The following is a 26,159-nucleotide window of genomic DNA, read 5'->3' as shown; positions in this document are numbered from 1 at the left end:
ATGCACTTCTCAGATTTAAATTGCTTTCCTGCTAGTATTTCCTGACATCTGAAGCCTGTGCGAAATACACAACATATGGGAACTATTTCCATCTGGTGCAACAGAAAATAAGAATCTGCCTATATTGTAATTAGCTTCTAGACTTAACATGGTTAGGTCTGATCCACGATTGCGTTTGTTGATTTTTTTTTTTTTTTCTTTCTTTCACTTTTGGGTCATGGGGGTTTTTTTGTTTTCTTTTTTTGGCGGTACGCGGGCCTCTCACTGCCTTGGCCTCTCCCGTCGTGGAGCACAGGCCCCGGATGCACAGGCCCAGCAGCCATGGCCCACGGGCCCAGCCGCTCCACGGCACGCGGTATCCTCCCGGACCAGGCCATGAACCCGCGCACCCCGCATCGGCAGGCGGACCCTCAACCACTGCGCCACCAGGGAAGCCCTGGGTCATGGAGTTTTTAAAAAATATAGTGGTTATAAAGATGACTAAAGTTCAGCCTCCAGCTTCCTGTTTGGAAGACGGAGACAGGGTGCGGTGTTTTGCAACAGTTATAATTCTAGATTCTCACTGCCCTTAAAAGTAACTAGAGGGAAAGGGTTTTCTTTTTTTAGAAACTTACAGCTTCTTTAGCAGAAGTGATGGATCCTTTACATAATGAAATAGGCTTTGATGGTGTAAGTGATGATGTAGCTGGCGGCAGCTGTATTAGTTTTTCATCCTTAAACATCAGAGCTGAGAGTTGGGTTACTGACTTACAGCAAAAGGTATATTGGGTCTACAGTCACCCTGCCATGGCTGCCAGGAGCTTGAAACAGCTACTTCACATCTGGCACTGGACTCAACAAGCAAAATCTGGAACCTAAGTACATATAGCCAGATGTTGAACTTTCTTAGAAACAGATCAAGCAGTACCAAAAAAAAAATCCATATTAAAGAACACCACTGTATTGAAATTCAGTTTCATTCAGGCGGTGAAAAATAGAGAAATGAACTTCTTGTTATTTTTACTTAAGCAAATGAAAAGTAATTGTCTAACCTTAGTTCCCTTCAGTTGAAGTGCTAAACCCGCCATGTTCTCTTTAGATTCAGAGGAAGTGGGTGATCCCACGGGAATATCCATCTTGGGAGCCTAGGGAGAGAAATGTTTTATATAAGCTAAGCCTTCTGTTCTTCCTGAAACTCAGAAGCACTTCTACAGTAGTCGGTACTTTCCAGCACAATTTGCTTTCCACTAAATCCCTGACTTCCTTTATGAGTAACATATTGAAGTACATGTCCCTGAAATAGCAACTTAGTATTATTTATCTTTTGAGTTTTGAGCACCCTAGTTGCACTCTAATTAGATTCTGATACTTAAAATCCTCTGTTATTAACAAGCTACTGATTTGCCAATTCTGATCCTGTTCTCTCAAAAAAAAAAAAAACACAAAAGTTGCCATTTCTCATTTACCCATCAGTTTCTAATAGCATTGATATAACTTAGTCAAAAGTGACATCTTTATATGGTGTCTAATAATAAGTGATAAACTTGTCTGACCTATTCAAATGGTAGGTGCTGCCTAATAGATGCCCCTGCAACACCAGGAAAATGGAGGGAGGGAGTAGTATTTTAGAAGAGCTAGCTAATCTGTCTTCAACAATTACATTAATTAGATTTGAAAAGTAAATATATCACTGCTCTTTGGAAGTAAGTAATTTCTTCATGTACTTTGGAGGGAAAGGGGCTACGTATATCCAAAACTATAGTATATTCAGTTTGATGTCTCTCAGTTCTCTACTGAACCTAGTATGCTACTTGTTTTCATTTTGTATATATGGAGAAGTTTAAAAGCATGGATTTAAAAAAACAACAACAATAAAATGCCTAGGAGCTTGTCCTTACTTCTTAGGTCTTTATTAACCATTCCAGAAAGCAACATCTGGATCAAGAGTTTATGCCCCTCTAGAATAATTCTGAAACTCAAGTTTAGCTCTAAGACATTTTGCTACTCCAAAATTTCTTTGCCACTGAAGGGCAGTCTAAAAATGACAAATAGCTGGTCTGTTTCAGAGAAAATGTAAGAACCCAGCAGCCTATTAGAACATGGTTTATGTTCCAGAATTGCTCCTAGTCTCCCTAGAATCCTTCTGGACAAAGCCCAAATCCAGATTAGTCTCTGGAAATATGGAAAGGGAAAGTAAGATGGTGTTTCCTGAAGTACATTATTATTATTATTTTTTTGGCTGTCCTCCACAAGCTTTATTGACGATTAGGATCCTTAAGCGTTAGTTTTATTCTTCAGGTATCACTTGAGCACATCCAAAGCATACTGAAATATGATTAGGCCCTACCTCTTCCAAGACCCTCATCTCACTTCCCTTTCAGAAGTCACATTTATGAATCAGGTCCAAAACTACTGAAATACATTTTTCATGCTAGACGTTGTATCATTTTTGTTGGCTTGCCCAAGGAGTCAATAGCATAACTAAGATTTAAAATGATTGGTCCTCACTCCAAAGTACTTAGTTCAATCTGCTCAGTCACATGTGTAGCATCTTCTATCATTGATGCATGTTCTGAGTCAGACATGAAGCCACAAAGTGGGGAAGCGAGAGGCCCTTTCTGATGGACCCAGAGCAAGATGCTCTAGTGATTGGGCCAGTCCTGGGTTCTTCAGTAAAACACCAGGAGAAAAAAAGGCTGCTGAGTTCAAGGCAATAAAAAAATGATTAAGGAAAAGAGTTGAAGGAAGACAAAAAGAACTGTTTATATTCTAGATTGGCCATTCACTGCTTAAAAAGTAACAGAAATCTGGGGACTTCCCTGGTGGTCCAGTGGTTAAGACTCCCCCTTCCAGTGAAGGGGGCTGCAGGTTCAATCCCTGGTCGGGGAGCTAAGATCCCACATGCCTCGCAGCCAAAAAAACAAAACATAAAACAGAAACAATATTGTAACAAATTCAATAAAGATTTTAAAAATGGTCCACATCAAAAAAAAAACCTTAAAAAAATTAATAGGAATCTGGACAAATGAAATAGACATGAAAGAACAGGAACCATTCAGTCTCAAAGGAGAAAGAATGGTGGGAAAAAAAAAAAAACCACTAAAAAGACTAGATACTTAAGGAGAAAGAATAAACTGGACTCCTAATGAGACTCCTAAATCAAATAAGACTCCTAAAGATAGTAACAGCTACATGGCTAGAGGTGGTTTGAGCGATTTTCATTTCTTAAAGATTTTTAAAGCCACTTGGGCCAAATTCCAAGATACGCCAAAAGAAATGCCTACTCGGGCTTCCCCAGTGGCGCAGGTGTTGAGAGTCTGCCTGCCGATGCAGGGGACATGGGTTCGTGCCCCGGTCAGGGAAGATCCCACATGCTGAGCCTCGCTGAGCCTATGCTCTGCAATGGGAGAGGCCACAACAGTGAGGGGCCCACGTACTGCAAAAAAAAAAAAAGAAAAAAAGAAATGCCTACTCTGACTGTAACGGGAAATGGAGGTTTGCGGAGAGGCCCCAGTCCTGGGGTCCAGGTTCCCCACCGACCCAGGACTTACCTCCCCACTGAGTGGTATCTCAGTTGGCTTTGGCTTCACATCTATCAGGTAGAAGGTTCGGGACAGAAGCAAAAGAGAAGGAGGGACATTCTCCTTCAGGTGGAGTTCCTGCCACTGGAGAATGGGGGGAGGATGAAACATGACAATCACAGGACGTGAGAGCTGGACCCACGGTCATCTACTCTTCCCTGGTTTTACAGCCCCCAGGCGCACGCTGAGTACTAAGGGCAGAACAAGGACAGGGACATGTCTCCTGGCTTCTGCACCAGTGCTTGGGCCCTGCAGCCTCTCGCTTTCGGAGTCTGAGAGGGAGGTTCAGTTAAACTCTCAAACCAGTTGTGGATCAAAGTAGCTAAGTATCTTCTCTTCAGTATGAAGTCGATAATGTGAAAGAATACATCAGCCTCATTCATAACCAAAGAAATTAACATTAGAATGAGATGTAAGTTTTCAAGTACCAAATGGCCAAACTTTAAATGTATGTATGTATATGTATGTGTATATAGACAGATATAATACACGCACAAGAGAAAAAATTCAAAAGGTAAATAAAATCTAATCAATAAAAATAAGCCTGCCTTCTACCCTATTCTCTAGCTACCCTATTTCCCTCCCTGGAAGCAACCACTGATACCAGTTCCTGATACAATATTCCAGAGATATTCTGTGCATATAAAATAGATATTTTTATGTTTATCTTTACATCAAGTGTGACATATACACACTGTTTTGTCCTTTGCTTTCTGAAATATCTTGGAAACTGATTCATACCAGATGATGTAGAGCTGCCTTCTTTTTAAACGTCTGTAAAGGAATCCATTGTACGGAAATGCCATAATTTGATTATTCTACGGTTTTCCATCTTTTGCTATCATAAATGGTGCTGCAATAGATAACCTTGTAGATATACCATTTTGCACATGTGCAAGAATATAGGATAAATTCCTAGAAGTGAAATTTCTAGGGCAAAGTAAATGCATTTTTAAAATTTGAAAGCTATTGCCAAACATCCATGGAGGATTTTACCAGCAATGCATGAGTGCCTCTCTCCTCACATCCTCTCCAACTCGGTGTGTCACCAGACTCTGACCTTTCCCAACGTAACAGGTGAATGTGGAGTCTCATAGTTTTTTGTATGTTTGTTTGTTTGTTTTTGACTGCACCATGTGGCTTGTGGGATCTTAGTTCCCCGACTAGGGATTAAACCCTGGCCCTCAGCAGTGAAAGTGTGGAGTCCTAACCACTGGACCACCAGGGAATTCCCAAATTATATAGTTTTAATTTATCTTTTTCTGAAGTTAAGATGTTTCCTATGTTTACCATTTTTAGCTTTTCCTTTCTGTGAAATGTCAGCCGTATCCTAGCATAGGATTTTTGGAATTACAATACAGAGTGCTGAATATTGTATGGTTGGATTAGTATTCTCACCCCCTTGAAGTGCATTGTAAAATGATACATCCTTTCAAGAAAGCAGTTTGACAGTATGAAGTCACTTAATACTCTATGTTCAGGAAATAAATGATGTTTAAATACCCCTTGATAACATGCTCACCTTCCAACCAGAGCAGGTCCAAAATGGAAGAGGAAATAGCTACCTGACGGGGTTCAAAGTCACAACAGTGGCTCCTATTCCCAGATAATTTGTGTACACTCCATAGTACTTTATACAGTTACGGGAATGAGGATTATAATAGGAGTTATTCCTTTGTTGTAAAGCATTGACACTCAGTTAAAATCTCTTATTTGAGGGAGACTATGTTATCTGAGGGGAAATCTGTTACAAAGCTAACACTTGACCCTGGTTTGGGGCACAAACTGGGAAAGCAGCCCCAGCTGAGCCACCGGCAAGGTGGCTCCAGATGGATTCACACGGATGACAGGCCTTCTATCAGAGCTTTTGCCCAGGCCCTTACAATACCCAGAGGAAGTACAATTCGAAGATGGTCCCAAGATTTCCAGTCCCTCGTGTACCCACACCTTCTCCCAGTTATTCAATTAAACGCTAATCTAGGTGCTGCCATGAAGGGATTTTGCAGATATAATTCAAGTCCCAAGTCAGTTGACCTTAAAATAGGAAGATTATCCTGGTAGGTCTTACCTAATCACGTGAGACCTTAAATCTGCTGCTAGACGTCATGTGAGAAGTTCACGCAGGTGGAGGGGCCTCCGGGGCTGAGAGTAGCCTGGGGTTGGGAGCCAGTGAGGAAACAGGGACCTCACTCCACAGCTGCAAGGAACTAAATTCAGCCAACAAACTGAATGAGCTTGGAAGTGGAGTCTCCCACACAGCCTCCAGAAAGGAAAACAGCCTGCACTTCTGACCTGCAGAACCATGAGCCTATAATGGGTGCTGCTTTGAGCCCCTACATTTGTGGTGGTGTGTTAGCAGCAATAGAGAACTCTTTAATAGAGTACCTACCACGTCTCTGTCAAAAATAAATCCAGGGCTTCCCTGGTGGCGCAGTGGTTAAGAATCCGCCTGCCAGTGCAGGGGACACGGGTTCGAGCCCTGGTCCGGGAAGATCCCACATGCCACGGAGCACCTAAGCCCGTGCATCACAACTGCTGAGCCTGCGCTCTAGAGCCCGCGAGCCGCGACTACTGAGCCCACGTGCCACAAGTACTGAAGCCCTCGCGCCTAGAGCCCATGCTCCGCAACAAGAGAAGCCACTGCAATGAGAAGCCCTCACACTACAACGAAGACCCAACACAGTCAAAAATAAATTAATTAATTAAAAAAAAATAAATCCAGCTTCTTCAGCTGCCAACGGCTCAACTAAACAAGGCAAATTAGGTAAGATGGCAAAGCACAAATCACAAAACGAGGTCTGCAGATGGCAGGGGAGAGAGTTCCGGGGAAGAGGGTCCAGTAAAGCTGCTACTTGCCTCTGTGAGCTGCTGCTTCAGCTGCTCCTCAGTGAGACCCAGTGAGCGCATCCCCCGGGCCCTGCAGGCCGCTTGCAGCTCTGACAGGCTCAGAGCACTCACCCCTTCCTTGGCAATTACCTGAAACAAACGTAAGGAACGGTATTGGATCCTTTGGTTCCAATTTTACCTAATTCCAACAAATCGGGGGAAACGCAGAATCTGTCACTTTCCCACTTTGTCCCCCACGCTGACTGCTGCAAAAGCCAGGCAATTAATAAAGCAAGGTGACCTCGGGAGGTGCAGTGGTTGACATGAAGGGAATCCCGCCAACAGGTATTAATAATATCAGAGAAGTTGACAGAACTCCTCAACTGCCTGTCCCCAAGGTAATTCTTTCCCCTCTTGCGTTGCCTTTCGCCTGGTTGTGACAGCTCTCCTCCACTTCCCTTTCGCGGCAGCTTTAAGACTCATAGAAAAATATTCCACTTCAAAAGCTTTCAATGGACCATTTGTTGCACGTCTGGGTGGTGGTCCTCCCCGACCCCAGGAACGGCCCCAGCTCCCTGGTCTGCAAAACTCCCTCAGTAAACAACTTAACACAGTTTCTGCTTGGTATGACCCCAAACTGTGGTACTTCTGGGACCGGTATTGTTTATTCCAAAGTTCTAAAATCAACCCCTAAACATCTAAATGGGGCCGATGGGATCCTGCCTTCTCAGTTCTGGGAGCTCTGCTCCCTCAGGCAGAATGCTTTTAAAGCAACTGATTCAGATTCAAGAAACATTCTTCCCACTTTTTTTTTTTTTTGCGGTACGCGGGCCTCTCACTGTTGTGGCCTCTCCCGCTGCGGAGCACAGGCTCCGGACGCGCAGGCTCAGCGGCCATGGCTCACGGGCCCAGCCGCTCCGCGGCACGTGGGATCTTCCCGGACCGGGGCACGAACCCGTGTCCCCTGCTTCGGCAGGCGGACTCTCAACCACTGCGCCACCAGGGAAGCCCCTCTTCCCACTTTTTAAGGACTCTAATTAGTAGCTATAGTCCAAATGGTGCCTTTTTCTTCCAGAAGATGTCGAGGTCCTGCCTTCCCTCCCTGCATTATCCTTTGTCACCCCTTCGTACCAGGCGGGCTCACCCAGCTGTGTGGGGAGAAGCAGAGGGGAGGTACAGGGAGTCGCGCGCTGTCCTTGGCAGTGGAATCTACTGTTCTCAGGGATCTACTGGGTTGCTGTTCCTTCCCAGCAGACCCTAACTGCTTTAGATTAGTACCAGCTAAGACATCCAAACTACTAACTGCTTACAAGGGCCTTCTAAAGAATACGACAGACAACTCCTAAAGTGAGTAATCAAGGTTCAGGTTGTCAGCGGTTGTTTAAACCCGTGGTCCCCAACCTCTTTGGCACCAGGGACCGGTTTCGTGGAAGACGACTTGTCCACCGAGACGGGGGTGGCCGGGTGACGAGGGGGATGGTTCAGATGATCATGAGAGCGATGGGGGGGCGGCAGACGCAGCTTTGCTCTCTCACCCGCCGCTTACCTCCTGCTGTGCGGCCCCAGTTCCTAACAAGCCACAGGCCGGTTCTGGTCCATGGCCCGGGGGTTGGGGACCCCCTGGTTTAAACCACTCATTCTTCCAGAACCAGCCCCTGAGCAGACCTAACAGAAGACACTGCACTTTGTCACAAAGCCACCCTAAGACAGTCCCCAAGGCCGGGCTAATACCCTACAGCTGTAGTTCAGCTCTCGCTTCATCATCTACTCTCATAGATTTCAGCTTCGTCAGGAGCTGGAGGCAGAGCAGGTTGTTGGTTCCAAAGAACTGCAGTTCCGGAAGTTTGCAAAGGGCCACCAGCTGAGATCGATCGAGGTGCTCCAAGGTCAGCTCATCCTCAAAGAGTTTGGAAAAGCGAACTATCTCCTTTGTGCTGGGCTTGTGGCCTGTCTGGACCTAGGTAGTGGGACGAAGGGGCTGATTAAAACGTGCTTCCTACTTAACTGAATCTTCCCTGTAGACTATTTGAAAGACGCCGAAGCATTTATGGATTGTGTCTTCTGTCTGGAAGTGGAAGCGTGCCCTGTGTTACAAAGAGGAGTTAAGAAATGAAAAGTCTGTCGGAAGTCAGCCTAAATCAACTGAAAAATTAGGAGCAGTTCAGAAGTCTGAGTCTCACTCTACTGTTCTTTCCAAGAAGTTATCAACATCTTCAACACATTGATGGCTTTAAGATAGGTTTTTCTGCAAACTCCCATAAATGTTTGCAATATTATATCTCTGTAACTTAGATATTTGCAAATTCAGAGATTATAAACAAGTTGGAAGCTCCATGATGATATGTTGTCCGGTTTTATATAAAAGACTGACATCTGTTTGATGTAGGATGCGAACTGGGTGGAGGTATCCTCCAGCTGCGCCCTGTTCCTCCTTGCCATTTCTGCAATCGTTTCTTGAAGGAATTTTGCTAGTTCCAACTTTGCCGCCATTTTCTTTTTCTTCCTTCATAATAGAAGAGGAAAAAGTTAATCAAAGTTAATTCTTCGTGATTACAACTTGGTAGATAAAGATGAGAGAAAAATAACTGTGGCTTTGTTGTCGGTCATCCCTATTTCACGTATGAATATTATTTTCAGACCTAACTGAAGGCGCTTTGTGATAACCAGAGCAAATTAAAAAGTAGCCTTGATTTGCAGCTTGTCTCCTTAATCTTACCTTTTATTTTTCATTGATACAATGATCATAAGTATTTGATAGACCCAAAATGTCCCCTCAATGGAAGCCTTTGTCACTATTTAGAACAGATGCATACTGTCTCTTAACCTGGTGCAAGCCATCTAGGCCGTTGGTCAAGTCAACCCCTAGTGTGAGTGGCCCCAGATTTTGCTTGGGCCACAAACTAAAGAAAACTAGGAAATTAACTCTAAGCTAAAGTAGCTTACAGGTTAAGAAGAAAACAAAAAGAATCAATTATAAGACAATGAGTTAAGTGCTATAACAGATATGAACAAAGCACTATATAAAAGAGAATTAAATGTATACTCTTAAGACACTATGTTGACCAGTATTTCTACATCCTCATTCATTATCACAGATGCAGTGTGGTAGTATTTTCAAAATAACCATGGGGCTTCCCTGGTGGCGCAGTGGTTGAGAGTCCGCCTGCCGAGGCAGGGCACACAGGTTCGTGCCCCGGTCCAGGAAGATCCCACATGCCGCGGAGCGGCTGGGCCTGTGAGCCACAGCCGCTGAGCCTGCGCATCTGGAGCCTGTGCTCCGGACGGGAGAGGCCACAACAGTGAGAGATCCGTGTACCAAAAAAAATAAAATAAAAAAAAATAACCATGATCAGGGTGAGTAGAGAGGAACAGGAATATGTGTGTGTGTGTGTGTGTGTGTGTATAGTATAGTATATATATATACACACACACATATATATATTTTATATATATATATATATATATATACATTTCCCCCTTAAGTTGCCCAAGAGATTCTAATGACCAGCCAATCACAGCAATCATTGATTTTTTTAGAAAGATCTTAAAAGAATCAGCCCCCCAAAATTACACAATGGCAATACTATCATTAAAACCCATTTAGCCACCCATTTCATTCATCTGTATCCATCCATCCATTTATTTATTGAGCATCCACTGTGTGCTAGGTGCTGGGATAAAGTGAGCAAAAACAAATAAGAATCCCTTCCCTCATGGAACTTCTAGTCTAATGGGAGAGACAACCATTATTGACTAATGATAATCCAGTAATTCCACAAATTAATGTGAAAGCATACCAGATAAGTACCATGAAAGAGAAGCGCATGATCCTGTGACCTGGTGTGAGTAGAAAGCTAGCACAATCACGCTCACTCTCGTGCTCCCCTTCTGTTCATGGAACAAAGAAAAGAAGACAGTATTTTCTAAAACTGTGGCCATGATGTGTATATATGTATGTCTGGGGAATGAGTAGTGCTGAGGAAAGAGGAATATTTAGATAAATCACTTCCTCATTCCCCCCATCTTCCTGCATTCACTAATGCCTTCCTTGGAATCCTATGGTATTAATTCTAGATCCTGTTTACTTTAAATGTAAGTAAACTAAACCACTGCCAGGCAGTTAAATATTGCAATTTGATTCTACCCCTTAAATCTGTCTCAAATCTATCTTCTTTTTTTTTTTTTTTGCGGTACGTGGGCCTCTCCCGTTGCGGAGCACAGGCTCCGGATGTGCAGGCCCAGCGGCCATGGCTCACGGGCCCAGCCGCTCCGCGGCATGTGGGATCCTCCCAGACCGGGGCACAAACCCGTGTCCCCTGCATCGGCAGGTGGACTCTCAACCACTGCGCCACCAGGGAAGCCCTATCTTCTTCTTTTTTTAAGAAATGTTATTTTATTTACTGTTATTATTATATTTTATTTATTTACTTTGGCTGCGCCCGGTCTTCGTTGCGGCACTCGGGATCTTCATTGCAGCATGCATGTGGGACCTAGTTCTCTGACCAGGGATAGAACTCAGGCCCCCTGCATTGGGAGCGCAGAGTCTTACCCACTAGGCCACCAGGGAAGTCCCTCAAATCTATCTTCAAGTTTTCACTCCTGATGCAACTTTCATAATTCTGGCTTTTTCATCTCTTTCTTGTGCTGCTGCAAAAACATTCCGGCTGGTTTTCCTCACTTGGCTCTGCCCTCTTTAATCCTTCCTGCCAGCAACTTGTTTTTCTAAAATACAACTCTAATCATGGTTAATTAGATTATTTAGATTGATCTAAAATAGAGATTACTGTTTTTCTCACCCCCTGCTTACATACACCTTCCATTACTCACCACTGTCAAATTCTGAATTCCTTAGGGTGGTAGATGCTTTCCAACCTGACCCCAACACATCACGTTTGTCTCATTTTCTCCCACCCATCCCCTTGTACTCCCTGCTCCAACCACAAAGAATCAGTCAGTGGTCTCTGAATGGCATACTCTTTTACACTGTTAAGCCATCTTAAGTGCTATTCCTTCTATCCAGAGTGCCTTTCAAACAGTGTGGTAAAATTCTACTACTCTTAAAGTCTCAGGTCCATGGTCACCTCTTCCGTGAAACATTTCCTGGTCTGCTTTCAAAGTTGCCCTCTCTGTCCTCTGCTAGTGTTGTGTCCACGCCTTCATCCATCTGTCTGGGAGAGTGGCACAGATGGAGAGGATGCAGGGGCTGCCTCGGTGGTCCAGCGCTTCACCTTCACAGTGACCATCAAAGAAGGACACCCTCTTCCCAGGGACTACTCACAAGCACTAAATGGTCTGTTTGGCTGAATAAATCATGCGTACTGTTCAACTAGTCACTGCAGTAACAGGTGATTTTTGTTTTCTTTATTTTTTCATGGTAAAAAGTTAAAATTGAGTGGAGAAGGGATAGTTTTTTTCAGCAAATGATGCTAGAAAAACTGGATATCCACAGGCCAAAAAAAAAAAAAAAAGAGCTTGACACTCATGTTACACCTGTCACAAAATTAATTCAAAATGTAAAACTCAAAACTATAAAACTCCTAGAAGAAAACACAGGAGAAAATATAGGTGACCTTGGGTTTGGCAGTGAGTTTTTAGATACAACACCAAAAGCATGATCCAAGAAAGAAAAAAATTGATGAGTTGTACTTCATTAAAATTAAAAAGATTTGCTCTGAAAAAGACACAGTTAAGACTGGGAGAAAATATGTGCAAAACACATATCTGATAAAGAACTTGTACCCAAAATATACTAAGAACCCTTAAAACTCAACAAAAAGAAAACACCCCGATTGAAAAGTGGGCGAAAGATTTGAACAGACACCTCCCCAAAGAAGATACACAGATGGCAAATAAGCATGTGAAAAGATGCTCAATGTCATGTGTTATTAGAGAATTGCAAATTAAAATAACAATGAGATACCACTACACACCAATTAGAATAGCTAATAGTCAAAGCACCGACAGCACTAAATGCTGAGGAAGCCACAGGAACTTTCATTGCTTGCTGGTGGGAATGCAAAATGGTACAGCTACTTTAGAAGACAGTTTGTCTATTTCTCTTGAAACTAAACATAGCCTTACCATACAATCCAACAATTTGCTCTCCTAGGTATTTATCCAGATGAATTGAGAGCCTGTGTCCACACAAAAACCTGCACATGAGTATTTACAACAGCTTTATTGATAATTGCCAAAAACTGGAAGCAACTAAGATGTCTTTCAAATAGATGAATGGATAAATGGTGGTACATCCGTACGATGGAATGTTATGCATTGACAGAAAGAAATGAGCCAGGAAAAGACATGGAGGAACCTTAAATGCATCTTCTAAGTGAAAGAAGGCAGTCTGAGAAAGTTACACACTGTACGATTCCAACTACATGACATTTTGGAAAAAGCAGAACTATAGAGTAAAAAGATCAGTGATTGCCCCGGGTTAGGGGAAGAGGGAAGAGGGACTAAAAGGTGGAGCACAGGGGATTTTTAGGGCAGGGAAACTATTCTGTATGATACTGTGATAGCGGATACATGACATTATTTTTTTTTCAAAACCCATTGAACTATACGACACAAAGAGTGGACCCTAATGTAAAGTATGAGATTTAATTAATACTGATGTATAGATACTGGTCCTTCGATTGTACCAAGTGTACCACACGAATGCAAGATGCTAATAATGGGGGAAATAACAAGGGGAGGGAGATATGTGGGGACCCTCTGTACTTTCTGCTCAATTTTTCTGTAAACCTAAAAACTGCTCTAAAAAACAAAATCTATTAATTTTTTAAAAAGTTTAAAATCCTACATACCTTTTTGGATTCACTTTCAAAGATGATGGCAACATCTCTGGGAAGAGTTTCAGAAACGCTGGCAATAAGGATTCCATGAAGGGAACAATGATGAACACCATAAATGGAACCAGGCGGAATAAATCAGCACACGTTCTCAACAGCTAAAGAATCAAATGCATATGCAAATAGTCATTATTTTAGGACACGCCAAAAACAAAAACAAAAGCCTGCCTTGGTTCTTAAAGTGTTAAAAAAACCCAAGACGGATTTTCTGCAGCCGTTTATAAAATGGAAAGGCCGGATTTTCCTCTGTACCATAGCTCTGAAGTAATATTTATGGGATATCTTCAATGAAATCTATGACAATCAAAACATGTTATTGGTGTCTCTGAGCTTTTATCTAAGTTAGGGGTCTGTACTTTAATAACATGGTATCTGTTAAAATTGCTTTTTCAAATGCGTATACTTAATATATTAACAGCAGTTTCTACTCCAGATGCACAGATCAAACTTGAAGCCTCTCAACCCCTTGGAGAAATTAGAAAACACAATTATAACCATTCCATGGACAAATATACACAAATTTTAGGAACGCTGCCTAAAGTTGTACAGCAAGTCAGTTGCAGACAAGTAAGAAATTCTGATTCTCACCATGAGTTACTATTCCTACTCTGGGATTTTTAAGATGAACTTGAAGTGGAACTTAAAAGTTGGTTCCAGGGCTTCCCTGGTGGCGCAGTGGTTGGGGGTCCACCTGCCAATGCAGGGGATGCGGGTTCGTGCCCTGGTCCGGGAAGATCCCACATGACGCAGAGCGACTGGGCCCGTGAGCCATGGCCGCTGGGCCTGCACGTCCGGAGCCTGTGCTCTGCAACGGGAGAGGCCACAACAGTGACAGGCCCGCATATCGCCAAAAAAAAAAAAAGTTGGTTCCAAATAGTTCATTTTAACTTTCCATTTTCTTTCACAAATATGACTCTTGCCCTACCCTTCATCCCTCTCGTCTGGTCAGCACCTGTCCATGCAACAGCCTCCAAACCATTCTGGCAGCAACTTTGGTGTCAATCCAAAGCAAATAGAATCCATTGTGATAATATTTAAGTTCATCCATAATTATCTGCCTATAAGATCGCTTTTCTTCCTTAATCTTCACTCCAGTTTCTTCTGTTGGCTGAGGGCTTGGCACCTGTGGCTTCTTTGTGGTTTGCTCCAGCTGAGGTTTACCCGGGACCTCCTGCAGCCAGTAAGCAGATGTGTGCAGCTTTTGTATTACTCTAGTCCTTAAGTGAAGTACTTTATGGCCTGTCTGAGTAGGCTAGGAGTACTTCTTGCTGCCATAGTTCTTCATATATGTTTTATATAAATGGGAATCTGGTAAGTGAAGAAATGCAAATGATGGGGAGTGAGAAGAGCTGGTGGGATGGACACAATGGCTAGGGAATCTGGAATAAAGAACAACATCCTCTGAGTTGAGCACATACTATTACAAGACAAAAAATTAAAGAAATAGATATTTTATCTGGTAAAAATAGAACAATCATTTTTAAGCCTGCATTTTAAAAGTAGATTATGTTCATGAATGAATGAAATATAACTGTTTAGCCCAGGTGAAGGATAGTGTGCTTTATGGGTGAATGATATACTCTAAGAGAAATATTAATAAGTTAATTCCTAAGAATAATTGCCGTATTACAAGTTAGAAACTCTGTGACTATTGATTTAAAAAGCAAACATTCTTTTACCCTGGGTTATGTTTGAAAGTTTTGTCTCTATTTTCATAAAACAGGTGGAACACTTGTGTCTTTAGCTAGTCTACTGATGATATATATATTGTTTGAATGAGACATTTCATGGTCCCTGTGGGGATAAACCAATCACACAATACTGCTTTGTCTATGCAGTGCCCAGGGACTCCTTCAAATGAGAGGGACTTACTACTGAAATGCCCTTCACCTAAGATTCCTAAAGAATGTTAGGAATAAGAGTTAGAATTGGGCTCCGCATACAGATGAACCGGTTTGCGGAGCAGAAATAGAGACATAGATGTAGAGAACAAACATATGGACACCAAGGGGGGAAAGTGGCGGGGGGTGGGTGGTGGTGGGATGAATTGGGAGATTGGGATTGACATATATACACTAATATGTATAAAATAGATAACTAATAAGAACCTGCTGCATAAATAAATAAATAAAATTCAAAAAAAAAAAAAAAAAAAAAGGAATTGGGCTCCCCAGCCAGGGATCTCTACAATCTAGTTTTGTGACAACTCACAATCTTCAGCTAGACTGACGCATCAGATTGTTTGAAAGTAAAAATAAGACCCATCTAGGCAAAGACAACTTCTGGCAAAGAGACTTCTTTGGGCAAAGAGATGGCTTTTTCCATTCTTTCAGACTATTTTTGAAGCATGCCAAGTATAGCACTTTTTGAATGGCCAAAAGGGAAAATATACAACATATCTGGCATGCAGTAAGTTCTCAGTGAATATTCTTTGGAACAAATAAGTGATAACAGACCTTACTGGGGCAGGTATATACCCTAGAATTGGCTTGTTTACCAGCCGTTTTACACCTTTTTACATCTAAGGGCCTCATTACAGAGGTGTCACTCTAAAGCCATTACATCTTGTATCTTACCTGTTCCCACACTTCTACAAAATTACTCAGCCTGAGTTCTAAAGCATATAGAAAATCTGGGGTAAGTTTAAATACATTAAAATGTCAGCTTCCTAAAAACCAACACAATTAAAACCAACAAAGCTTTAATTTTGTACTAAACCTATCCTTTTACATGTATCTTTTCCAACTAGAAAAATAAAGTTTATATAAATATTGGGGGGTGGAATTCCAAGGCTTACCTTGCTCGGGCAATAGCTAAGACTGTTTTATAACTGTAGAAGGCCATATTTGTGTTTGTCTCAACAAGTCAACATAGGGACCTAGACAGAAGGAGTAAGTAAACAATTCAGTACTTTAAAGACACATCAGGGCTTCCCTGGTGGTGCAGTGGTTAAGAATCCGCCTGCCAGTGCAGGGGACACGGGTTCGAGCCCTGGTCCGGGAAGATCCCACATGCCGCGGAATAGCTAAGACCGTGCACCACAACTACTGAGCCCGCGTGCCACAACTACTGAAGCCCAAGCGCCTAGAGCCCATGCTCCGCAACAAGAGAAACCACTGCAATGAGAAGCCCGCACACTGCAACAAAGAGTAGCCCCGGCTCGCAGCAACCATAGAAAGCCACCAGGCAGCAAGGAAGACCCAATGCAGCCAAAGGAAAAAGAAAAAAAATCAATTATACAGATATCAGGATTTAAGTGTTTTTAACTATTGCAAGGGTAGAAAATTTGCATATTCTATTCAAGGTGTAAAATTTCCTTCAAGAGCATTTCCAACAATCACGAATAATATTTTCTTAGCCCTGGATTTGAGAATGGTTATTTGAGATCCCAACAAATAGAAATGATCTCGAATATGATGATGTTCATGATGGTGATATGGTCTTCAAAGACATTTTGATTTCTGGTCAACAGTACTGAGTAATTTACTTGAACGGTTGCCAAGTAGTTAAGAAATCAAGACAAGCTTATTTGTAGCCTAAAATTACAGGTAGACAGTAAATATTCTGGATTTGTTTTCAATTAGCTTTTTTCCATACTTGGACAAGCTGCTGCCAACATTTAAAGATTGAAAGTACTCATTCAGCAATGAAAATATGCATGGCACCTACTAATAATTCAAGTGGAGGTAATTCAAGTGGGTTTCCTATGCTCGTGACCCTCCAAAGAGCCCAAACTGAGCTTTAAACCTTTAAGCTTTACCAAAATTTTTCTGCATCCTACGGCGCTCTTCAGCCAACGGCAGCAAGAGCCTTATTATCTCGCAGTGTCAACTCTGCTTTCCTGAAGCTGGGAAAGGAGTAGCAATCCCTCCGGTACGGAAACCTCAACCACAGACCTGACATTTAGAGCAAGAATTCAAATAATACTTCGGAACATCTGCACCCAGACCAAGGGCGTGTGGCCCCCTGCTGGAGGAAGGCCAGACCCGATCGGGCAGTTAATCTGCTCTCGGGCCACGGGCGCTCGCCGCCTGGACTGTGGGCAACCACTTCCCAGGAGCGCCCGGCCGTGACCGGGGAGGGGCGGGGCCGGGCGGCGAGCGGGGCGGAGCCAGGCGGCGAGCCCCGCCTGCGCTTATGCGCCGCCACGCCCGCTCGCCCGGGCCCCAGGCTCCCCCCGTTACCCTTGCCTTAGGCTCTCGACGTCACGGTGGCAAAACGCGCTCTCGGCCTCCCCAACCGGTGACTTTTGTGCGCGTTGTGTGTTGCTGGGCTGCGTTTGCTGTGCTGGGGTCCCGGGGCGGGGGGCGGGGTCTTTGGGTTTTTTTTGGAGCGGGCGTGTTGCAGGCACGAGGACCAAGAGCCTTGGCGACCCAAGTTTATGGAAGGAAGGCGAGAAGAATCGGGACACAGGGTACGGAAAAGAAATGAGGAGGCCAAGCATGGAAAGAGGGGGGATGGAGGCTGAGCCCCAAAGTTGGGGTGCGGGCGGGGGGCTGAGGTCAGGGGCTGAGGAGAGCGCGGGGTGGGGCCTCGAAGCTGTCTGGAAATCTGGGCGCTGATGGGAGGAGCAGGATGCGGAGGGAGCGGGCTCCGGAGGAAAACAGGCAGGCGCGGTCCACCAAGTAACAGCCTGAGGACTTGGCCCGCCCACCCCTACTTCCTACGGCAGGCTCCCCGGAACTGCTGCCTCAGTCCTCCAGCGCCTTCCCAATTCCCCTCCTCCCACAGCTCCCCCAGCTAGAAGGGCCAGAAGCCAACTCTCTATGGCTCCACCTCTTTCCTCAGCCATTACGTCACTCTGAGTGACGACACCACCCACCAATGAGCTCTCAGATTCTGGGGCGCTAAGGCGTCCCTCGCGATGGCAGCCCAGGGGACCGCAAGGTCTGGTTCTCACCGGCGAAATGACTTCTCTACTGGGTTTAGTTTAAGGAGTGTTTATGCTGGGGGGCTCAATACTGACGCTTTTCTGCCTGTTCACACTCTGTAGCTGTGGATTCACCACCCCCAAAAAAACACCCTTCCTTGAAGCTGGATTAAAGAAGCTCTTACCCTACCAGTCGCGTAATATGCCTGATAGTCGCCATGGTGACTATCTGGGAGTCACCAATTACATCACTCTGATATATTCCCCCACCTTCCAACTCCGCAACTGCGGGCGGGGAAATCAGTGAGGGGAGGGAGTGGCAGAAAGGGCGGGAATGGTGAGGAAAACATCCCCTCTCCTATATCCAGGGCCAAAAACTAGAATGCTATGAAATCTTCATATGGAAATCTGAATTCCACTAAATAAAATTGCTTTATAAATGTTCTCTTAACAGATATTGGTTATGTTCAGTAGTTTGTGTTTCTCAAATAACATTTAAAATGTATATTATAGTAGCTGTGCAATGACATTGGCACTGCAGGTTTGGGGGCACTTCAGTTCCTAGGATGGGGAACTGAGCCATCTTGGGAAAGTGAAAGATCTAAAAATGTACTCTATCCCCAGTTATCTCTACCCATCCATTTTATCTGGCTCTAGAAGGAAAACAAAATTTTGGTGGCTCTACTTTAACACGACAGGAAGGAATTGCTTTCACACGGAGAATACTTCTCTTAACATGTGACTGACCACAGACCTTACTCATCTGGGCTGCACATTTGTAAGAGTAAAAGATGGCGGTATATAAATTTTCATTTTTTAAAAAAATGTAGACTGCTTTTAATCCACAAAGCATTTTTTAGCTAATAACCAAATGGATCCACTGTTACATAGGCAAAACTTTTCAGTTTGGCCACTAGAGGGCCCTTTGTGCGTGTCTGATACCCAACTTTAGACCGAAAGGATTCACTTCAAGTTCTATGTTTACGAGAGTGAACAAAATCTACAAAGCTTTATAAAGTCTCTTTACCTTTCCTTCCCTGAAAATTCCCGATGGTAAATTTTGAACTCTAAAAGGCTAGGTAGGTATAATTTTCACATTAATTTCATAAATTAATCACTGCACTATCATGTACATGTACTTTTCTGCAAAAGATCATAAAAGATGCAAAAATATTCTTCTCAGTTCCCTGGGAGACATTTTATGCCGGGAAATATTCTTATTCATGCATTGTATTCATTTACAACCAGGCACAGTGAAAATCATTAAGTATTCATAAACCAGATGAACGATTCCAAGCCCAGTATTTGAAAGATGAGCTAGATTTTCTACCATGGCCATATGTCAGCAATCCCATTTTAAAAAGGGAAGGTTTAAGAATCTTTCTTATTGAAATCCATTGGTTCAAAACAATGTCTGCCTTCTCTTATCAGGCCTGGTGATTTTTTTGACTTTCAGGATAAGTGATTTATCATGTAATGAGTTTCTTAATATAATCTTCAGAAGACAAACAAAAATGTTTTTTTCTCCCTAATCTTGGTCCTGAGAATTGTGTTAGATTGCTCTCTTTTTAGAAAAAAATTGTAAATTTTCTTAAATTTATTTTTGGCTGCTTTGGGTCTTGTTTCTGCACGCAGGCTTTCTCTAGTTGTGACGAGCAGGGGCTACTCTTCGTTGTGATGTATGGGCTTCTCATTGCGGTGGCTTCTCTTGTTGCAGAGCATGGGCTCTAGGCGCGCAGGCTCAGTAGTTGTGGCACATGGGCTTAGTTGCTCCGCGGCATGTGGGATCTTCCCTGGCCAGGGCTCAAACCTGTGTCCTCTGCATTGGCAGGCGGATTCTTAACCACTACACCACCAAGGAAGTCCCAGATTGCTTTCTTAATGAACTGTTTGCTCACTTTCTATGAAGAATTGAAAACATGCTCTGAACCTTATAAGATGTTAGATGCTAAAAATGTAAATTATTATTTTAATGGCCATTTCCCTAAGTACGGCTCCAAATCAAATATTAACAATGTGTATGTTATGCAGGAAGAGACTATGCATTTACTTCACGTAAGTTTAATTTTAAACTCTTGTCAATACAGGAAGGTGGGAAAGAAGGATGAAGATAGAAAGGATCATAGGAAAGGAGAAAAAAAGACCAATTTAACCTCTCTTTCCAGGAGATGGAATCAACCATTTGAAATAAGCTCAGGTGGTGTGGCCCCCTTTGGAGAAGACATTTAAAACAAAACTGTGCTTTTATTGATTCCTTTAACTTTTGGTACCACAAGCATATGAACCACACAAGCATAGATTTAGAAATAGTTAATGATTAACAGTACTGGGAATGCTTAATTCTGAATATCATCCTTAGCATTATTAACAGGGTTGTGTGTGTGTGTGTGTGTTTTAAACGAATGCAAAATTAGAAATCGTGAAAATAATTGGTCTGTAGGAATCTTTTAATTTCCTGTTTAAGTGGTATTTAAAGATAAAGGTAGCAGGGATTGCCCGTAACGGTACCAAATAGATACAGCACTGTAACGTCGATGGAGAGTCTAAGGTCTAGTGCTGATATGACTTTATTATTCTCAGAACGGAGTATTGGTTTCCTCATCTGGTCGCTGCCTGTGTTTCCTTTGTACTTTCATGTCTGTGCTACGACGTTCTAAGTCATTATCACCAGGCCCCAGGAAATATCACCAAATCGGCCCACTCCTGCAAGAGGAGTTTACTGTGTCACGTACCTGGTACCTTCTATTGTTTCACATAAATTTCCTAGGATGGGGAGGGATATAGGGTTACAGAGAATCTTGACTCCCGCTTCGTCCTCTCATTCTTGCGTACGTGAGCTCTGTCTGGGACAAACGCCCTCATCCCTCAAAGCGCAGGTCTAGCCGCGAGCAGCGCAGGGCCCGGCACGTGACGGGCGGGGAGCCCGCTGGTCCCTCTGGGTTGGGGTGCGGAAGGCTCTGCTTTCCTTCCCCCTGTTACCCACAAGCCCCCGGGCCCGCGGGGCGAGAAGGAAGCAGGCGTGTGGGGCCCGGGGCCTGCCAGGGAGGCGTCCGAGGAGCCTGCCATTCGAGACTGTCCCCCAAGGCTCCGGTCGGAAATCGCTGCCACACGCAGAGCCCGGTGGGACAGGGAGCTCCTCTGTGACAGCTGTCGGGCGGGAGACAACCAGGGTGGCACAGAAATCGCTGTCCCCTTTCCCGCTCATCTTAACCGGGCGCCCGTTTGTAGGGGATTTCTAAGGTCTAGGGAGGGCATCGCAGTGTCACCCCAAGCAGTCCCACCTGGTGACTGACATGTGCTGTTAGAAGCATCAAAGAACACGCACAAGCACACTTTCGCCTCCCAGGCCCAACCTCTATCCTGCCTTCTAGTTTTGTTTTGTTTTTCACTTTCCTCCGCGTCGTGCCTTTCTGTCTCTCTGCCTTTATCGCCTGCGGTCTCACTTCTGGTCGAGACCCCGCCGGGCCGCTGGCGCTTCAGGCTCTCCCCCAGCCCCTCCTTTCCGCCCGCCGACTGGCTTCTTCCTCCTTTAGCCCACTGCGCCCCGAGCCCCGGACTGCATTTCCCGGCAGGCGCCGCGGCCAGCGGCCAATGAGCGGCTGAGGATTTGGCGGCGGCGGCGCCCCGAGAGTCGGGGTGGGGGGGGGCTTTGTGCGCGGCGGCGGCGGCGGCGGTGGCGGTGCCTGTGGCGGCGGGAGCGGGCGGCGGCGGCGACCAAGACGGAGGTGGAGGCGGAGGGGGACTGTCCACTGGTCGCCGCGGAGAGGCGTGCGAGGCCGAGTCGAGCCCCGACGACGACCCTGCTGCCCCAGCCCGGCCGCCAGCCACGGGCTGGTCTCTGGCAGCTGCAGCTGCGCGGCGACCCCCATCCCTCCGGCTCCGCTGCCCACCCCACCGCCCGCAGTCTTCCTCCTCTTGCTGCGCGCCCGGCCCGGCCTGGCCGTGGCCCTCCTCGGTGCCGGCCGCCATGGCAGAGGCGTCCGGCGCGGGGGAAATCTAGCCCGGGGATTTCATGCGGCCTAGCTTGGTTCCGCCTCCTCCTCCCGCGGCCCCGGCGGCTGCCTGCACCCCAGCCCTACTCCGGGCCTCCGTGTGTCTCCTGTGATCGTACTGACACGGCCGGGGGGTTAGAATGGAACAAAGTGAAGGTAAAGTGAATGCGTGTGTGTGTGTGTGTTTGTGTGCGCGCGCGCTGGAAGGAAGCGCTGAGGTGGAGGGGGCGACCTAGGGATGGGACCCGGGTAGGGAGAGAGACCTTAGCAGGGATGGGAGGACTAGCGGGTGGCCTGAAAGGGTTCGAGGGGAGTCTAGAAGGATGAAGCAAGGCGGGGGATGTGGAGGGGATTGGGAGGTGGGGCAGGAGAGGTAGGATTGGGATAAGGGATGGAGTGGCGCTAAGCTGGGAATTGGGAGTAGAGGTGGGATGGGGGCGGGGATAAAGATGGAACGGGGGAGGGGCAGGGGGAGAGGAGAAGAGTTAGGTTTGGAGATTAGAGACCTGGGCGGACAGAGAAGTAGGCAGGTTTGGGGGTGGAGTATGGGAACTAGGAGAGTCTGGGGGAGGGAGAAAGAATTAGGTGGAGAGATGGGGCCTCAAGGGAGACACGAGGGAATGGAAGTGGAGGAAAATGTGGATTAGGAAAAAGGGATGAGAAATGCTTGAGACAGGATGCAATAGGAAGATAGGAAATAGACTCAGGAACTGGGAGACCCAGGATCGGGCTCGGGAAGGAAATTAACTGAATGTTCAGAAGGATGAGAACTATGGACCAAGCGTCACAGAGTGGGAGGAAAAGAAGGGGAAGGGGGTTGTTAAAGTGTTAGGAAGGGAAAGCCTTTTGTTCCTATATTTGTGTGTATTCTGTGCCTTTTCTTTCAAGGCTAGATAATGGAGAAGCTAGTGGTTATGGTGTTGTGAAATGGGGAGGTGTGGGTTTTACAGCTTTGAGGTGCTTTGAGGGAGGAGGAGGTGTGTTCGTGTAATGGTAGCAAGACAGAGGGAGACATGGCCATAATTTCATGGTTTTGGTGAGGAGTGAAGACTATTCAGATTTAAAGGGGGCAGGGGCAGCCATGTTTGCTGCCAGGCACTGCAGTGTAAATAAATTCCTTCTCTCCGACATCAGCATGAATCTGGAAGGGGCCAGTTCAGATTGTTAACCCCCTTTCTTTCTATTCATGAACTCTTCCCATACATCTTGGGGTCATTTAAAATTATTCATAACCACCAAAGGAGGTAGTAATGTTTTCCATCTTGTGTGTTTTGCTGCCCCCCCCTTCCCTTTTTCCTTCTGGTTGCGAACAAGGCATGCTAATGAACTGCGGTGTAAAATTTAACCCCTTTAATAAAGTTAAAACTATATTTTTTACTAGCTGAAGGAATCCTTACTACTCTTATTTCAAACATGATCATGAAAAGGCTTTTAAATATTGAAAATTCATTTGTTTCAGAAGCCTCAGAAGCAGTCAACATGTTTTCTGCAATTCTTTAAGTAAACAAGGAAATTGCCTCGGTTATTTTACTTGGGCTTGTGCTCTCGGCAAAGCACTGTGTGAGGGAAGAGGAGGGGTAGGAAGGTCTGCTGTGGTACATTATCTGCTTGCTGTAGTTTGCGTGTTGGAAAATTAGAAATGTGTGTATTTTAAAATGGTGTTTCTGATGGCTCTTGCTTATAGGTGATGGGTGTGTTAAGAAGTGTTTTTCTTTTTTAAAATAAACTCTCTTCCATCCTTTCTCTTTGCTTTCATACAATTGCCCGGTACAATCTCCAAATGTCAGTTCAGCACAGCGCAGTGACCTATGAAGCAGGCATGCAGAGCTCAGAGAGTCATTCAGGTGCCAGGATTTTTTGGTGGGAACTTCAGGTCACTCTCAGGAAAGCTACAGTAACTCTCAAATGTATTCAAGTGTACCTACTTATGTGATTTGAAATAGTTACTATTCTAAAGCTTTAAATACTAACAAACTTACAGTAGCTGAACTAAGTGGAGCCTATTTTATTTTCATATTGAAAAGGATTAAATGTGTGTGACCTTTTGTTTTTGTTTTATTATTGTAATTGGGAGAATCCAAACTTTAATCCGTCATATTGGTATTGAAACTGTTCTCTAATACCAGGAAGGCCTGTTAAAATTGTAATATGATGGACTCAAACCAGTTGTGCTACATACTGATTTAACCTATCCTAATTCCTCATCCTTTCAAGTTGTTATATAGAATTTTAGGATGTGTTCTTGGTCTGCTGGAAAAATTAAATTGAATATTGTTAGAGTGTTACTTTGGGAGAGCACTTTTAGTATAGAGGTCAGATATACAACTTATTTTGATTTGATAATATTCAGCCTGAATTTTTAAAAATCTTATGAGAAAAAGTTCCACTCAAAAAATCCATTCAGTATGCTTTTTTGGGATTTATTTTTATGGAGATTTCATTTTTATATCTCTCACTTGATTGACATGTTATTTGTAATTAATTTGTGAATGAACCATCAGTGCCATAAATTTTTAGGAAAATGAGAAATTGTTGTATATTAAAATAAGAAAAGACTCTTGAAAGCTTGAATTACTTTAAAAAAAAAGTTTATTCCTAGATATTCAGCATTTTGTAAAGATAAATGTCTCCTGCCCAGTTGTCATGAGTATTCTGGCTCCTGGCTAGGTATCCACATGTAATGAAGAAGGCTACTCTAGTTAGTTGATACTTAATTAAAACCCAGACTGTGCTCTGATTACCATGTCCCTCATCAGCTCACCTGCTACCTGTGATAGCTTTTTGTTTTTTTAACTTTAAGTTAATAGATATGCCCTTTTTAATACTGATCAGATTGAATGAGTTTGGGGTAAAGGAAATTGGTTGCCTTTGAGATTGGTCATCCTTGAATGAATTGTCGAAGTCTTTAGTCAGTTTTCTGATTCTAAAAGACACTCCATTTCTGGAATTTATAATAATATTTATAATAAGCCTAGTAATGGCTACTAATAGCTGTTGTCCTCTAACAGTGTGCTGCGCTAAATGTCTTATATGGATGATTTCCTTTCATCCTCTCAACAGTTGTGGGAGGGTTAGTACTGTTAACTCCTTTTTTACAGATGGAGAGATTGAGGTTAAACACCTTAATAACACACAGATGGTAAACAGCAAAGCCAGTATACGAACCCAGGTCTTTTCTAATTATAAAACCTGATCAGCAGACCTTTACTTTTATTTTCTTGTAAAGATTCATAAAAATAATACACGTTCATTATTTAATTTTTTTGAAATATTATAAAAGACTATAAGAGGTTTAAAAAAAAGTTAACACTCTGTTCTCCACTGACAACCATTTTGAAGTTTCTTGGGTGTCCTAGAAAATTTCTGTACGTATGTACGTACATCTGTCTTAAAATACATACAAATTCTATCACACAGTTTGCATTTTGCTTTTTTGTTTTAGTAGGCTACCTGGGACATCCTTTCAAACAAGCACATATAGACCTACAGCTTTCTTTTTTTTAAGGGTCATATAGTATTCCATTGTTTGAAATATTGATTAATATTAACATTAAGTTGTTAACAAGTTTTTGCTATTACAAGTAATGTAGCAGGGCCTGAATTAAGTCCCTAACAGCCTATTTAAATAGAAGAGATATAGTCCAACTACTTTATTTTACAAGAGAAATCACTGAGACCAGAAAAGTTAAGTCCAAGGCTTTGGTGAAAAACCTGTCACTTGACTCTTTATACCACATCACATTACTTTATTATTGTGGAAGTATTTGTGCATTCTGTGAAAGCTCAAGGTGAGGGGGAATACTCAAGGTTAGGCATGGTTAGTATAATGAGCACAAGGGGATTAAGTTGCAGTGAGGTAAAGGCTCTTGCTTCTCTTTTTCCATACTTTGTTCACCATGTTGTACATATAGCATTTATACAAAATAATTTTACATGCATAAATGAGTCTTGTCCAGGTATCTTGAAGTTTGTATTTTGGGTAATGAAGTGGTTTTGGCAGAATTTTTCCTGTTTTAACAAAATTATCAATGAAATAAAAAAATAAGAGGTCTGTCAT

At 43.7% G+C, this 26,159-nt stretch overlaps 3 protein-coding genes across 4 annotated transcripts in view; 1 reads left to right on the top strand and 2 right to left on the bottom strand.

The window, feature by feature from the left end:
- Positions 1–402: 402 nt before the first annotated feature.
- Positions 403–13,338, bottom strand: LOC111173522 (LETM1 domain-containing protein LETM2, mitochondrial). Its single transcript, XM_089903554.1, has 8 exons — positions 13,192–13,338; positions 11,468–11,550; positions 8,754–8,889; positions 8,143–8,337; positions 6,417–6,536; positions 3,531–3,644; positions 1,032–1,124; positions 403–713 (listed from the first exon to the last, which is right to left on the bottom strand). Exons 1-8 carry the CDS (start codon positions 13,294–13,296, stop codon positions 603–605), a joined length of 957 nt encoding a protein of 318 aa, XP_089759680.1. The 5' UTR covers positions 13,297–13,338; the 3' UTR covers positions 403–602.
- An 803-nt stretch (positions 13,339–14,141) lies between these two features.
- Positions 14,142–14,643, bottom strand: LETM2 (leucine zipper and EF-hand containing transmembrane protein 2). Its single transcript, XM_089903553.1, is given in 1 exon segment — positions 14,142–14,643. A coding segment is annotated over 1 exon segment (384 nt). The 5' UTR covers positions 14,526–14,643.
- A 6,524-nt stretch (positions 14,644–21,167) lies between these two features.
- NSD3 (nuclear receptor binding SET domain protein 3) overlaps positions 21,168–26,159 on the top strand; it is a 109,238-nt gene continuing 104,246 nt past the window's right edge. The window contains exon 1 of one of the 2 annotated variants that reach the window (XM_089903761.1): positions 21,168–21,230. The gene's annotated coding sequence lies outside the window, so the exon portion shown is untranslated. Of the gene's footprint in view, positions 21,231–21,768; positions 22,259–26,159 lie in introns of those variants that run through there. The other variant, XM_022571225.3, reaches the window with a different exon arrangement.

The sequence above is a fragment of the Delphinapterus leucas genome, chromosome 21 (genome assembly GCF_059928025.1).
Source record: "Delphinapterus leucas isolate spDelLeu-1000000601 "Yukka" chromosome 21, BTC_Dleu_Yukka2, whole genome shotgun sequence".
NCBI lineage: Eukaryota > Metazoa > Chordata > Mammalia > Artiodactyla > Monodontidae > Delphinapterus > Delphinapterus leucas.
This window is presented reverse-complemented; position numbering and strand designations above follow the sequence as displayed.

Excerpts from the sequence above, each read along its gene's own strand:
- LOC111173522 (XM_089903554.1), bottom strand. The coding sequence starts at position 13,296 with ATGGTGTTCATCATTGTTCCCTTCATGGAATCCTTATTGCCAGCGTTT. Across the intron at positions 8,338-8,753 it reads CCTACATCAAACAGATGTCA|ACAGGCCACAAGCCCAGCAC; the intron begins GTCTTTTATATA and ends ACCTAGGTCCAG. Across the intron at positions 6,537-8,142 it reads CTATGAGAGTAGATGATGAA|GTAATTGCCAAGGAAGGGGT; the intron begins GCGAGAGCTGAA and ends CGTTTGTTTCAG.